This window comes from Lithobates pipiens, unplaced genomic scaffold (genome assembly GCF_037356315.1).
Source record: "Lithobates pipiens isolate NorthernLeopardFrog02 unplaced genomic scaffold, aLitPip1_a1.2 Scaffold_28, whole genome shotgun sequence".
Taxonomy (NCBI): domain Eukaryota; kingdom Metazoa; phylum Chordata; class Amphibia; order Anura; family Ranidae; genus Lithobates; species Lithobates pipiens.
Window position 1 is genome coordinate 19,344,957 of NW_027507789.1, and position 14,045 is coordinate 19,359,001.

Sequence of the window (14,045 nt, forward strand, 5' to 3'; positions counted from 1 at the left end):
TGTGACCATAACGAATAAATATTCGCTATTTTCTCACAAAATTTCCTCCCCGCCAATCAGGAGGCGGGTTGTGAGACCCGTTTCCCCCGATTGGCCAAAACGTTAGGGGATCTTTTTGGACACGTAGGAGGAAGAGAGTGGAGACACACGGCGGAAGCCGCTGGAGGAGCGGACACCAGAGCCGCTGCCCACACCCCACCACCTGCCACCTAGATGGGGGGTCCACCCACCATGCTGGAGGACACTGGAGCCGCTGCCCGCAGTCCGCACATAGATGGACCGACCGTTGGTGGGGGGGGGGGGGGTTGTTTCCTGAAACCTCCATGATAAAAAGGTTAAGGACTGGTGTATATACATTACTGTTATGAAAGTCGCCCAGACAACAGTCAGGGATATGGGACTCTCCCTTGAGCTGTATGATGTGACGTATACGAGGATGGAATGCAAATCACACTGCTTGCTCTTCCCGTTTCCAGGCTGTATACAGAATCCCCTCCTCTGTACAGATCAGTTTCTGTTTCCTAGTTTCAGTAAGACTGGAGACATTATCTGGTCTGAAGACGGAAAGAACGGCGCAGAGAACAAACAAGACCATTGATTCAGGACTGTCCGTCTGAAGGTAGGGCTCTCTTATTTACCATTGCTAGATTCTGAATAACACAAGCAAATAAGTCTTCCTCTTTAGTAAGTAGGGGGACATTTTAATTACTAAGGAATTTGGCTTTCTGCTTCTGACAGTAGAAATAGTAATATGATTTAAAGAATGATTTTCTTCCTGATTGTACTTACCAGTCATTTTGTCTTAAAAAAATAAAAAAAATATTTTAAAAAATATATAATAATAAATATTAAAAATAAATAAATATAAAAATAAATAATAAATATAAAAAAGAAATAATAATAATATTATACATACACACACTAATAATAATAATAATAAAAACGACTTATTTTGCATGCTCAGTAAAGTTATTATACTAGTATTGTTAATAGAATAATTATTAAAGAATAATAGAATATTATTGTCAAAATGTTTTTTTTAACCATTTCAAGACCAGGCTTATTCTGGCATCTATTTTTTTGCTAAAACATTACTTAGAATCTCCAAACATTATACATGTTTTAGCAGAGGCCCTAGAGAAGAAAGCAGGGGTCATTGCAATTTGGGGTCTGCCCCATCACTAATGCCTGTCAGTGATGCCTAACATTGATGTCAAACAGTGCCCATTAGTGATGCCTGTCAGTGCCTCCTCTGTGCCGTCTATCAGTGCCGCCTTTCAGTGCCCATTAGTGATGCCTGTCAGTGGCTCCTAATCAGTGCCGTCTATCAGTGCCCACTAGTGATGCCCGTCAGTGCCTCCCCATCTGTGCCCACTAGTGATGGCCGTCCATGCCTCCTCATCAGTGCCACCCATCAGTGCCCACTAGTGATGCCTGTCAATGCATTCCATCAGTGCCCATTAGTGATGCCTGTTAGTGCCTTCTCATCAGTGCCGTCTATCAGTGCCTCCTCATCAGTGCCCACTAGTGATGCATGTCAGTGCCTCCCCATCAGTGCCCACTAACGATGCCTGTCTCAGTGCCATCTATCAGTGCCCACTAGTGATGCCTGTCAGTGCCATCTATTAGTGCCCACTATTGATGCCTGTCTCAGTGCCATCTATCAGTGCCCACTAGTGATGCCTGTCAGTGCCATCTATTAGTGCCCACTATTGATGCCTGTCAGTGCCATCTATCAGTGCCCACTAGTGATACCCATCAGTGCCATCTATCAGTGCCCACTAGTGATGCCCATCAGTGTCATCCATCGGTGCCTCCCCATCGGTCTTTTTTCGTTTGTTTAGCAATAAGTAAAAAAAAAAAAAACTGTGGTGATTAAATACCGCCATAATAAAGTTCTAGCTGTGTGAACAAAATTATAAAAATGTCATGTCATAAGGGTACATTGTTGCATGACCGTGCAATTTTCATTCAAAGTGTGACAGCGCTGAAAGCTGAAAATTGGCCTGGGCAGGAAGGGGGTAGAAGTGCCCAGTACTGAAGTGGTTAAACTGGCAATTGCGCCATCATGCAACATTGTACACAAAATACATTTTTTATCATTTCTTTCTTCACACAAATAGCTTTCTTGCAATATAGACAAAAAAGGCTGAAAATTTTGAAAAAAATAAAATAAAACTGTTTCTACTGTTATAGAACAAAAAAAAACTAAAAAAAAAAAAAAAAATCGAATTTCCTTTTAAAATTAGGCCAAAATGTATTCTGCTACAAAGTCTTTGTTTCAGGTACATGATCCGGCGGGGCCAGAGACAGCCAAGCAATTAGCATTTTCAAACTAAGTCGCCATGGCAGCCCCCATAGCCAACGCACTAACGCAGTACTAGTTTGTTGGTTAAAATCATGCCAGCTAAATTCAAAGCATGCTTTTTTTTCTTTCCCATAGAAAAAGAAGAACATGGAAGCAGAAAAGAGACAAAGGTAACTTTTTTTTTTTAATCGGGTACGGTAATTTTGGTTTTGGGTTGCCATATTTGTTAGAGTTTCACTTCTCAGATAGGATTTTTGCCTCTACTCTACTTCTATGTGATAAAGAACCCCCTTTGACCTCCAAGCCAGGATTTTGGGCTTTCAGCCATTTTGCCAAGCGGGCTGAATTTCTTATGCGATCACACGATCAGAATTTTGGTCGGAAGAAGCTCTGATGGTTTTCCCGACAGAATTCCGACGGGATTTCGCTCAAGCTGTCTTGCATACACGCGGTCACACCAAATTCCAACCGCCAAGAACGCGGTGATGTACAACACGTACGACGGGACTAAAAAAAGTCAGTTCAATACCCAGTAGCCAATAGCTTCCATCTCGTAGTTGAATCTGAGCTTGCATGAGTTTTTGCGTGTCGGAATTGCGTACACACGATCGGAATTTCCGATAGAAAGTTTTTCCGTCGGAAAAATTGAGAACATGCTCTCAAATTTTTGCTGGTGGGAATTCGGCCAGCTAAATTCCGATGGAGCATACACACGGATTTTCCGACGAAAAGCTCTCATCGGTCTTTTGCTGTCCGAAATTCCGATCGTGTGTACGCGGCATTACAGCAAACCAGATTCCACAATGTAACTAAATAACCTGTTGACGGCTGAAAGGTTCCATGGAGCAGTCTCAACTCGTAAAAAAGGTGGTTGGGTTATAATGTTCCGAGTTAAGTGAGGTACACACTAAGAAAATTGGGCGAATGCTCGTCCGATTTTTCTCAATGTTTCATAGCAAATTGAAACCGATGAAAGAAAAATTTCTACTACATTTTTACAAATATTCCCGTACTACAAAGGCTTTTTTTGTTGTTGTTTCCGATCATGCGCAGTCTCTCTTTTCTGATTTTTCTTGTACGCAAATGGTACGCATTAAAATGAAAATCATACGTTCTGCTCTCGTACGAGAAAAATTTAGGAGTTTGTCCCTTCAGGAATTTTCGTGCACAAAATTCATAATCGGCTGTCGAAAGTTGTGTAAACACTATAGGAAAATTCTTTATACGAAAATTCTTTATATGAAAATTGGGCGAACATTTTCATCCAGTGTGTATGATCCTTAAAGTGGAGGTCCACCCTAAAGTGGAACTTCCGCTCATTGGAATCCTCCCCCCCTCCGGTGCCACAATTGGCACCTTTCAGGGGGGAGGGGGGTGCAGGTACCTGTACAGTACAGGCATCTGTACCCACTTCCGTCGTAGATTCTGCAGAAGGTACTCCCCTTTCCGCAGAATCTACGCCCCTTTCCGAAAGTCCCCTGCTGCCTGCTGGGAAACACACAGATCCCAGAGACAGCAGGGATCATCCTTATTGCGCAGCGCGAGTCGCGCATGCGCAGTAGGGAACCGGGAAATGAAGCCGCAGGGCTCCACTTCCTGATTCCCATACCCAAGTTGGCGGCGGCAGCACCCGAGAGACGATCGAGAGATCGGCTTCGGGTGACGACATCGCGGACGCGCTGGGCGAGTAAGTGTCACTATTTTAAAAGTCAGCAGCTGCAGTATTTGTAGCTGCTGGCTTTTAAAAAAAAAAAAACGGCGGACTCCCGGCGGACTCCCGCTTAAACACTTTTGTTGTGTTTTAACCACTTGCTTACTGGGCACTTCCCCCCTTCCTGCCCAGGCCAATTTTCAGCTTTTAGCGCTGTCACTCTTTGAATGACAATTGCGCGGTCATGCAACCCTGTACCCGAATGAAATTAAACATTTTTTTTCACACAAATAGAGCTTTCTTTTGGTGGTTTTTTTACTTTTTGTTGAACAAAAAACAAAACAAAAATTGTGAGCTGATGGGCTGCACTGATAGGTGGCACTGGTGGGCATTGATAGGCAGCACTGATAGGTGGCGCTGCTTAGCTGATATGCACTGGTGGACACTGGTAGGTGGTACTGCTTAGCAGTGCTGATATGCACTGGTGGACACTGGTAGGTGGCACTAGTTGGCAGCAGTGGGTCTTGAGTGTGCCAGACTGATGTCCCGTTTACTCCAGACTGTAATGAGCTTTTTTATTCTCCTTGCGCTATCAGCACAAGGGAAAAATAAAGCCAATTTAACAGCTCTGTTTACATCATGTGATCAGCTTTCATTGGCCGACATCTGATCACATGGTAAGGTGCCCTTTACTCTGATCTGTGAGTCTCATTGACTCACTGATCACAGAGCGAGACGCGCACATCCCCCAGGGACATGAATGACCTCCCGGCAATTTAGGCCCACATTGTAGCCATCCTTCGGCTATAGCGCAGGCAGCCAGAGGTTAAAGTTGAAATATAGTCAGAACTTAGATTATAACCTGTCATATAATTTTTTTGCCATCTGTGTCCTATTGAGGAGATTTCCCTTCACTTCCTGTCCCATAGCCAAAGTAAGAAAATGGGTGTAACATCCTAAATAAAAAAAAGGTGAATTTATCCTTTAATGACTGCTATAAGCGAAAGAATATGTTGTCATCGCAGCAAAAGATCCTTAAAAATAAGTCCAAGCATTTATTCGGTAATAAAATCATTGTGTTGGATGTAACATTTCGAGACCACGTAGGTCCCCTTTGTCAGGCATGTGATATCGTAACACATGCCCAAAGAAGGGGTCCTATGTGACCCTGAAACATTAAGCCTAACATTGTGATACGATCACCAAATAAACGCTTGGAGTTAATTTCATGGATCCTTTGGTGCAAAGGCAACATATACTTTGGTTTAGGAGGTCTTCAAACTATGGCCCTCCAGTTGTTCAGGAACTACAATTTCCATCATTCCTAGTCATGTCTGTGAATGTCAGTTTTACAAGCCTCGTGGGATGTGTAGTGCCACAACAACTGGAGGGCCGTAGATTGGAGATCCCTGGATGGTCTCAGTCCCCAGTTGACAGATGCTGCAGGACCTACCAAGTACCGGATGCAAGCTCAATAAAAATTATTAAACTTATGATTTTTTTTTTGTTTTCCTTTAATGGTCATGCAGTTAAATGACCAAAAGAAAAATATGGAAACGGTCTGTAAAAGCAAAATAAACGAAATACATTATAAGGGCAGGTTTATTCTCTTTGTAATTCCCGTAATTTTTCATTCCTCTTTGTAGGAAGAAAATGAGCATGGCAAAACATAAGAATTACTTGAGACAAATTATCAAGGCTAGTGGAACAGCTTTTCTCGACGTCTTCCAAAAACTGCTGGAGGAAACCAATGCTACAAAGGACGAAGTATTCCAGTATCTGCAAAGGGTAAGTATTTCTGTAGTGGAAGGTGGTGGGGGTGTATTTTACCACCCCAGGAATGTGTTGTGCGCACAAATACGTTAAAGTCACACTAATGCCGCGTACACGCGATCGGACAATCCAGCAGACTTGGTCTGGCGGACCAGAGTCCGCCGGACAATCCACCCTTGTTCCCAAAATTCCGGCGGACTTAGAAAGAAGTTTTGACTCAAAATTGTCTGCCGGAGCAAACCATTCAAAGATGGCACAATGCAGGGAGCGGAGACAGCGGTTATGCCGCGTACACACAGATTCCGGCCCCCTACCCTATGTGAATGAGTATAGGGTACATGGTACCCCTACCCATTCACCTGGGGGAAAAAAGTATACAGAAAAAAAAAAAACACAACACAGTTTTTTAAAATACTTTATTTGCACTCTCTCCGGGGGTCTTCTCTTCTTCCGTCTTCGGGGGTCTTCTTCCCGGACTCCGATATCTTCTACTCTTTTGCTAGCTCTTTTACTAGCGGAGAAGCCAGGCTTTCTTCTTCGTCGCCGCCACCGTCCGGAGGTCTTCTTCTGACTTCGGGGGTCTTGTCCTGCTCTTCGGTTCTTCTTGCCGGGCCTCCGCTTTCTTCTTCCAGTTCTTTAATTAGTGTTGGCCCGGTCTTCTGTGGCTGTTGCCGCCGCCTTCTTCTTCTGCTTCTTCTCTTCTTCCTTCTTCAGATGTTGAGACGACGCTCTCTCCGGCCGTAATGCTGGGGACGTGTTGTGCAGCGACTTATATAGGGACAAGGGGCGGGGTCACCGGGTGATGTCACATGGTGACCCCGCCCTTATGATGTCACAGTCCCAGAGGATGCTGGGATTGTGACATCATAAGGGGCGGGGTCCTCCTCAGTTTAGGGAGAGCAGATCGGAGGGTAGTCAGGTGTAAATGGACAGTGGAGTCCATTTACTCCCAGCCGCCCATACAGCAGAGCAAGCTCTGTCCATGTCTGCTCCATCTAAATGGAGCCGACACAAATAGGTCATCTGCCCTCTATGCATCAATCGGCAGAGGATCTGAGCTGATCTCCTGCTGATTGGAACAGAATCTGCTCTATGTGAAAGGAGTTCCAGAAAAGCAAACATCCAAAAAGATGAGGGCAAGGGTTGGGGGGGATGGGGGGGTAGGGCAAAAAAAATTGTTTTCCATGGTCCCACAGTATGCAGGGGTGTATCTACCATGAAGCAAACACAGCATTCGCCTTGGGTGGTATTGCAGGGGGGCGGCACCACCCCCAGGCAGAAGGGACCAGTGGCGTCACAATTGCCCCCCATGTGCCCCCCCTGCTAGGATGCAGGCTCAGTGGTCTTGGCTGAGCTCAGCTCAGGTGGGGGGTGGGCCCGCAGTGGGGGGGCGGGCCGCTTGCCACCTTTTATGAATCACAGCAACAGCCATGACTGGCTGGGGAGGCGGGAGTGCTTCCTGGCGCCTGGAGCCTCAGGGCTGGGTACTGTTGTCCTTCCATCAAATCATCTACTACAGGCTTTCTCAACCTTTTAACCCAGAGGAACCCCAAAAATAATTTTCATGTCTCGAGGAACCCGTACTAAAACCAAATCAGCAGGGCTCAATAGGAACAGTGCTCCTTATATCGGTGGCCAGTAGGAAGAATGTCCCCCTTCAAGTGGTGTTCAGAATGCCACCCTTAAAGACAGCTAAAAAGATATTTGGTGTCAAGATGCTGGTTTTGCTAAGTGGTACTGAACCTTGAAGTTTGTAGGCATCATCAAATAGGTGGTCCATCAGCCACACCTCAAGGAACCCCTAGTAACCTCTGGAGGAACCCCAGGGTTCCACAGAACCCTGGTTGAGAATGGCTGATCTACTATACAGAGAGGTAAGCAAATGGAAAGCATTACAGGAGACTTTTCTATTGCCTTTGATGACCATGAATGATCATTACTGGGGAGGGGTGTAAGCAGTCTCTGACCATCTCCTGTATCCTATGCGCAGTCTCTGACCATCTCCTGTATCCTATCCGCAGTCTCTGACCATCTCCTGTATCCTATCCGCAGTCTCTGACTATCTCCTGTTTCCTATCCGCAGTCTCTGACCATCTCCTATATCCTATGCGCAGTCTCTGACCATCTCCTGTATCCTATCCACAGTCTCTGACCATCTCCTGTTTCCTATCCGCAGTCTCTGACTATCTCCGGTATCCTATGCGCAGTCTCAGACCATCTCCTGTATCCTATCCGCAGTCTCTGACCATCTCCTGTATCCTATCCGCAGTCTCTGACCATCTCCTGTATCCTATCTGCAATCTCTGACCATCTCCTGTATCCTATCCGCAGTCTCTGACCATCTCCTGTATCCTATCCACAGTCTTTAAACCAACTCCTGAGGTGGATTTTTTATTGTAAATATTCCACTGTTGTATCAGTGGGACTGTAATGGTTAACATTTTGTGCTCTTTGTTGAAACCCCCTGTTTTTGTGTGTGTGTGTGTGTGTGTGTGTGTGTGTGTGTGTGTGTATGTTTTGGCCCAGGTCTGGTCATCTCCACCTGTATCCAATTAATGGGTTGATTTTTAAAATTAAGTGAATTTTTCCCTTCATACCTCACAAGGGCTGCTTCACTTAAATATATGTTTTTAATGTTATATTTTTATGCTTTTGATGAAGGCCTAAGGTTTTTAGATGAGGTTACTACTGTAATGCTTAAATATTTTCTATGGAGAAGCTGTCCAGTTGCCAGTGTTGTGCCATATAGTGTCCGGCCATCATATAGCGTCCGCCCCGTACTGCGCATTCACAGTACGGAGCAGACGAAGCTTCGGAAAATCTCCGAAGTTGAACGGCGCCTGCGCCGTGAGTGGAGGTGGTGGCCCCACCATCCAAGCGGACATAGGGTTGTGAATATTAGAGGGTCCCTTAATGAGCCAGAGACCCAACTACTCTACACACCTACTATACTATATAGCGGTAGAGCTTGGGTGAGTTTTTCCTCTAACTCCTGAGGTGGAGCCTGAAGATAAATGGGGTGGATTTTATCCTTGCCTTCACCGATCTATAATTCATCACTGTTTATTTTTTTCTGCAAACCGCTGACTTTATATTTTCTTCCCCCTAGGTGTATCATGCCATATTCTTTTTTGGACACATAAATAACCCACAAGTCAATCCCAGGGATTTTTTTCCTGCCAATGCATGGAATAACATACAGGATACGTTTCAAAAGCCTTTAGCAGAATACAAGACACACTTGCCATCTCAGACTCCATACTCCATCCTCCTGGAATATGTAAGTATATTGCTCTCCGCCATCCCATGTTTAGTAGAGCATTGCCTTTCCATACACACAAATAAATGACTACAAACAAATCAAAGATCAATAGGGCTTTTTGCTATGTAGTGAGCTTGCTGGGCTAGTTGATGGGTTAACAAGCCCAGTGGAAGCAGGTCTGAGTATTTTAGGTTCTATAATATATCTATATATATATAGGGCTCAAGTACTGTAGGAACTCATGGGAACGGAGTTCCTGTACTTTTTCCACAACAGGAATTAGTTCCCGTTAAGCCCCATACACACTATCAGATTGTCTGCTGATTTTTTCCTTCAGGTTTACCAAAACCATGTAGTACAAGGGCCTGCCTGATTGCATACACATTGAAACCCCTAAGGTTTGACCTCATATTATATGGTTTTGGTAAATCTGATGGAAAAAATCAGCAGACAATCTGATAGTGTGTATGGGGCTTTAGCAGCCGTGTCCTGCAAGACTTTGAAGTATGCGAGCTGTGTGGCAGGTGCTACACGAGCAGCCGCCGACACAGCTCGCAATAGTAAGTGTTGCACACCTGACCATTCAGGCATTGCCAGTAGGGGGCCCCATGACAGCTTCCACTTCGATCTACCTGTCAATCACAGCTAGTTGACGGGTAGATCAGGTCTAGGTCTAGCTGACGGGTAGATCAGGTCTAGGTCTAGCTGACGGGTAGATCAGCTATTCTGCACACAGGACATGCAGGGAGAGAGGTGACCTGAGGGAAGAACATCAGTTTGGGGTGTTAAGCTGAGCACAATATCTAGCAAAGTTTAAGTGGAAATATGTGAAGGGTTAGAATAGCAGTGAGTGTGTGTTGGAGCCCTGCAGAGTTTGCAGCCCCCCAAGCCAACATACATCTCCTAAGAAGGAACACATCACTATCTCCCCAAGCATTCTGTGAATTAATTTTCAATGAAAAGTGTAAACTCACCACATAAACACTCTATATAAAAAATAAAATTCCCCAACATGATGTTCACATTTGCATGGAAGCACAATTGAATGAATGCTGATCATTCAGAGAATTACTGTATTTATGTTTATTGAGGATTGTTTTGTTTTATGTACTAACAGTTAAGCTTCATACACACAATACGAAAATTTGATGAAAAATACCACTTTTGAAGCATTTGTGTATATTAGCATATCATTTTCTATTTTTTTGGGTGGGGGAGAGGGTCTTAGGTGGGAGTTCCCACACTTTTTTTCCCCAGGACTTGACCCCTGTATATATATATATATATATATACACATTTGTGCAAAATAAAAATATCCCCAAAAAATAATTGTAGGTAATAAAGATGTGCAAAAATTGATATTCTGAAAATGTACGTGATCAAATTCCACCACCTAGTGTAAGATGGACTCTTACCAGAGTTGCAAGACTCTATTACGGAGTCAAATGCACTCAGTAGGATATATAATCCTCAAACATCACATATCCTTCAGGAACGAAGTGTTCAGTGCTCCAAGTATATATCTGGGGGGATGTAGGGAAGAGAATGTGCATCGTGAATATAAAATAAAAGGAAACATCCACATAGTGTAAATTCGCAAACGCTCTTTTATTATTACAAGATGGACTAAAAAGGTACACAACATTTCATCACGTAAAATACGTGCAAAAATTCAATCCAGGGAAGATATATCATGCATGGAAGTAAAGATTTGTGTACACAGCAAACAGCATGGCAACGTCACGCATGTAGACTCTGTCCTACATGTTTTGTCACAAGTGACGTCATCGGGGGTGTTGTGACGAAACATGTAGGGTGAGGCCTACATACGTGCCGTTGCCATGCTGCTTGCTGTGTACACAAGTCTATCTACTTCCATGTATGATATATCTTCCCTGGATTGAATTTTTAAATCCAGAGAGACGTCCCCTCCCAGTGCCTGTAAAAGAAATCCAGTGGCTACTAGGACAGCTTTTACAGTGTAGGGAATCACTGAAAAGAAGGATATCTGGATAATGCCTGGAGCTGCAGGCATCATCCAGATATCTCCACGTCAAGTCCAGGATGTCATATGACGTCCTACATGCTGGAAGTGACCTCTGCAACAAAAATGTCATTTTTGGTGACATACTCCCAAAGGGTTAATTACACCTACTGTGTATGGATACAGACATTGCAGATTTTTTTAAACAGAGCACTCGAAGTGCACCAGCTGATAAAAGTTAGTCCCTCCCATTCAGAATCAATATCAAAAGAACTTGGTGAAACATACAGCTGTTTCCTTCAGAGCAGAAACAGGTAGGACTTTTTTTTATCAACAAAAGTGGAGTTACTTGTTAAGACCACAGATAAGCTAACTGAATTATACTGTATGTCCTTCAGGGAGCTTACCCAACCCCAGTGCGTCTGGCGACATCATTGTCGCCATAAAGATATGGATGAGCGAGTTTGGGGTGGAGGAACTTGACTGGCCTGCGCAGGGTCTTGACCTCAACCCAATAGAACATCTTTGGGATGAATTAGAGCAGAGACTGCGAGCCAGGCCTTCTGGTTCAACATCAGTGCCTGACCTCACAAAAGCGCATCTGGAAGAATGGTCAAAATTCCCATAGACACCCTCCTAAACCTTGTTGACAGCCTTCCCAGAAGAGTTAAAGCTGTTACAGTGGCAAAAGTTGGGCCAACTCGATATTGAGCCCTGCAGATTAAAGCGGAGGTCCACCCTAAAGTGGACCTTCCACTCATTGGAACCCTGGCATCTTTCAGGGGGGAGGGGGGTGCAGGTACCTGTATAGTACAGGTATCTGCACCCACTTCCGGCGTAGATTCTGCAGATGCCACGCCCCTTTATGCAGAATCTACGCCCCTTTCCGAAAGTCCCCCGCCGCCTGCTGGGAAACACACGGATCCCAGAGACAGCGGGGACCATCCTTATTGCGCAGCGCGACTCGCGCATGCGCAGTAGGGAACCGGGAAATGAAGCCGAAAGGCTACACTTCCTGATTCCCATACCCAAGATGGCGGCGGCAGCACCCGAGAGACGATCGAGAGATCGGCTTCGGGTGCCGACATCGCGGGCGCACTGGGCGGGTAAGTGTCACTATTTTAAAAGTCAGCAGCTGCAGTATTTGTAGCTGTTGGCTTTAAAAAAAAAAAAAAAAAAAAAAAAAACGGCGGACTCCCGCTTTAAGACTGGGATGCCATTAAAGTTCATGTGCGTGTAAAAGCATGTGTCCCAATACTTTTGGCAATATAGTGTAGCTGTGGAATATGTTTTGATAGAACATACTCTGCATCTCTTCAATTGGTATGAGATGCACTGACCAGCTACCTTTGGAAAAACTGTAGTTGAGCTTTAACCATTTGAACCAGGTATGGCATTACTTTTTGTTTTGTTTTTCATTAAGATTACCGAGTTTTATGATGGAAAGAAAGAGTCCATCTTGGAAGAACTGGAGAAGAGGAACAAGGAACTTTTGGTAAATTTTTATAAAGACGAAAAAAATCAACTTCAACCCAAGAACTTTGCACTGTCTGCTACTGTGATTTCTCACAGCTGTGTTAGCAACCCCTACAGTGCCAACGCTTACGGGGCATCGATAGCCTACAAAGGCACTGTGCCCAGACAGCTAATGATTGCCATATCTGCCCTGCTTGTGTGGGACAAGGTTATTTCATACGAAGTGAGATGTAAAGAAAGTGGTCGTGGCATTCAGTTCCCCCATGGCGTGTGCGGTTATTCCTACAAGTTTAATACTAGTAATAATAAATATAAGCCGACCCCCCCATGTACCAAATGTTACACATCGTATATTATTAAATTTGATCCCAAGTTTGTGAAAACCAACAAACAAGAGGATTGGCCACATGGAAACTGTGCAGAAACAGAGTCTTTAAGTAATCTGCTACGTCATAACGAGAACATAAGAAACGCGGTACATACTTACGATGATAATAACGAGATTGTGGATAGAGCGACCATAATAAAGAGATTCGCCGATGAACACGAGGATGAATTGCAGAAAGAGATCAGAAGCCTCCTCGAACCTCGCAGATTCTACATAAACCAGAATGGCTTAGAATTATTCACTCCTGCTGCCTTTGCTTAAATTTAACCACTTGCCTACCAGACACTTTCACCCCTTCCTGCCCAGGCCAATTTTCAGCCTTCAGTGCTGTTGCACTTTGAATGACAATTGGGCGCTCATGCAATACTGTACCCAAATGACATTTTTATATATATTTTTTTGAGAAAGATATCTTTCCTTTGGTGGCATTTGATCACCACTTGTTTTTTTTTATTCGCTAAACAAATATTTTTCTAAATAAGTAAATTTTTCTTCTGAGGGCTAATGAGGCTACACTGAGGGCACTGAAAGGCTGCGCCTATAGGCACTGATGAGGCAGCACTAATGGGCACTGATAAGCGGTGTTCCATCAGAATCGGCGACCAATCAGAATAGGTAACGGGACTGACACCGCAATGGCCATCTTGCTACACCCCACCAACGCTGTATCCTGGCCCAGGCCTAGAGCAGCACTTTGCAGACGGGGGGGGGGGGGGGGCGGGCAGCACTGATAGATTCCCCGCCGGCTTGCGCTACACTGTTAGTGTAGCGCCAGTCTTAGCCCCTGTACACACGGTCGGAGATTTCGACAACCAAATCCGTCGGATTTTGTCCGTCGGATCTTGTCCGAAACTGTTGCATACACACGGTCGGATTAAGTTGTCGAAAAATCCGATCTTTCAGAATGTGATGACGTTATTTCGTTACGATGGGACTACATTCAGGCTAGTAGCCAATAGCTTTGATGTAGGAATTTGATCTGAGCATGCGTGGCACTTGGTCCGATCAAAATTCGCTACACATGATCGGAGTATGTCCGACCGGCCCAGTTGGTCGGGAAATATTTCCAACATGTTGGAAAATTGGGTCCGACGGATATTCCGACGGAATCAGTCTGATGCATACCTCACACAGTCGGATTATCCGACGACACGGTCCGATAGGACACATTCCGACGGATTCTCCGACCGTGTGTACAAGGGC

General features: G+C 44.6%; 1 protein-coding gene across 1 annotated transcript; it reads left to right on the forward strand.

Moving 5' to 3' along the window:
* The first annotated feature begins 369 nt into the window (after positions 1–369).
* LOC143935167 (uncharacterized) lies at positions 370–13,555 on the forward strand. The gene is made up of 5 exons (XM_077458825.1): positions 370–619; positions 2,444–2,478; positions 5,606–5,747; positions 8,842–9,012; positions 12,402–13,555. Exons 2-5 carry the CDS (start codon positions 2,456–2,458, stop codon positions 13,101–13,103), a joined length of 1,038 nt encoding a protein of 345 aa, XP_077314951.1. The 5' UTR covers positions 370–619; positions 2,444–2,455; the 3' UTR covers positions 13,104–13,555.
* The last annotated feature ends 490 nt before the right edge of the window (positions 13,556–14,045 follow it).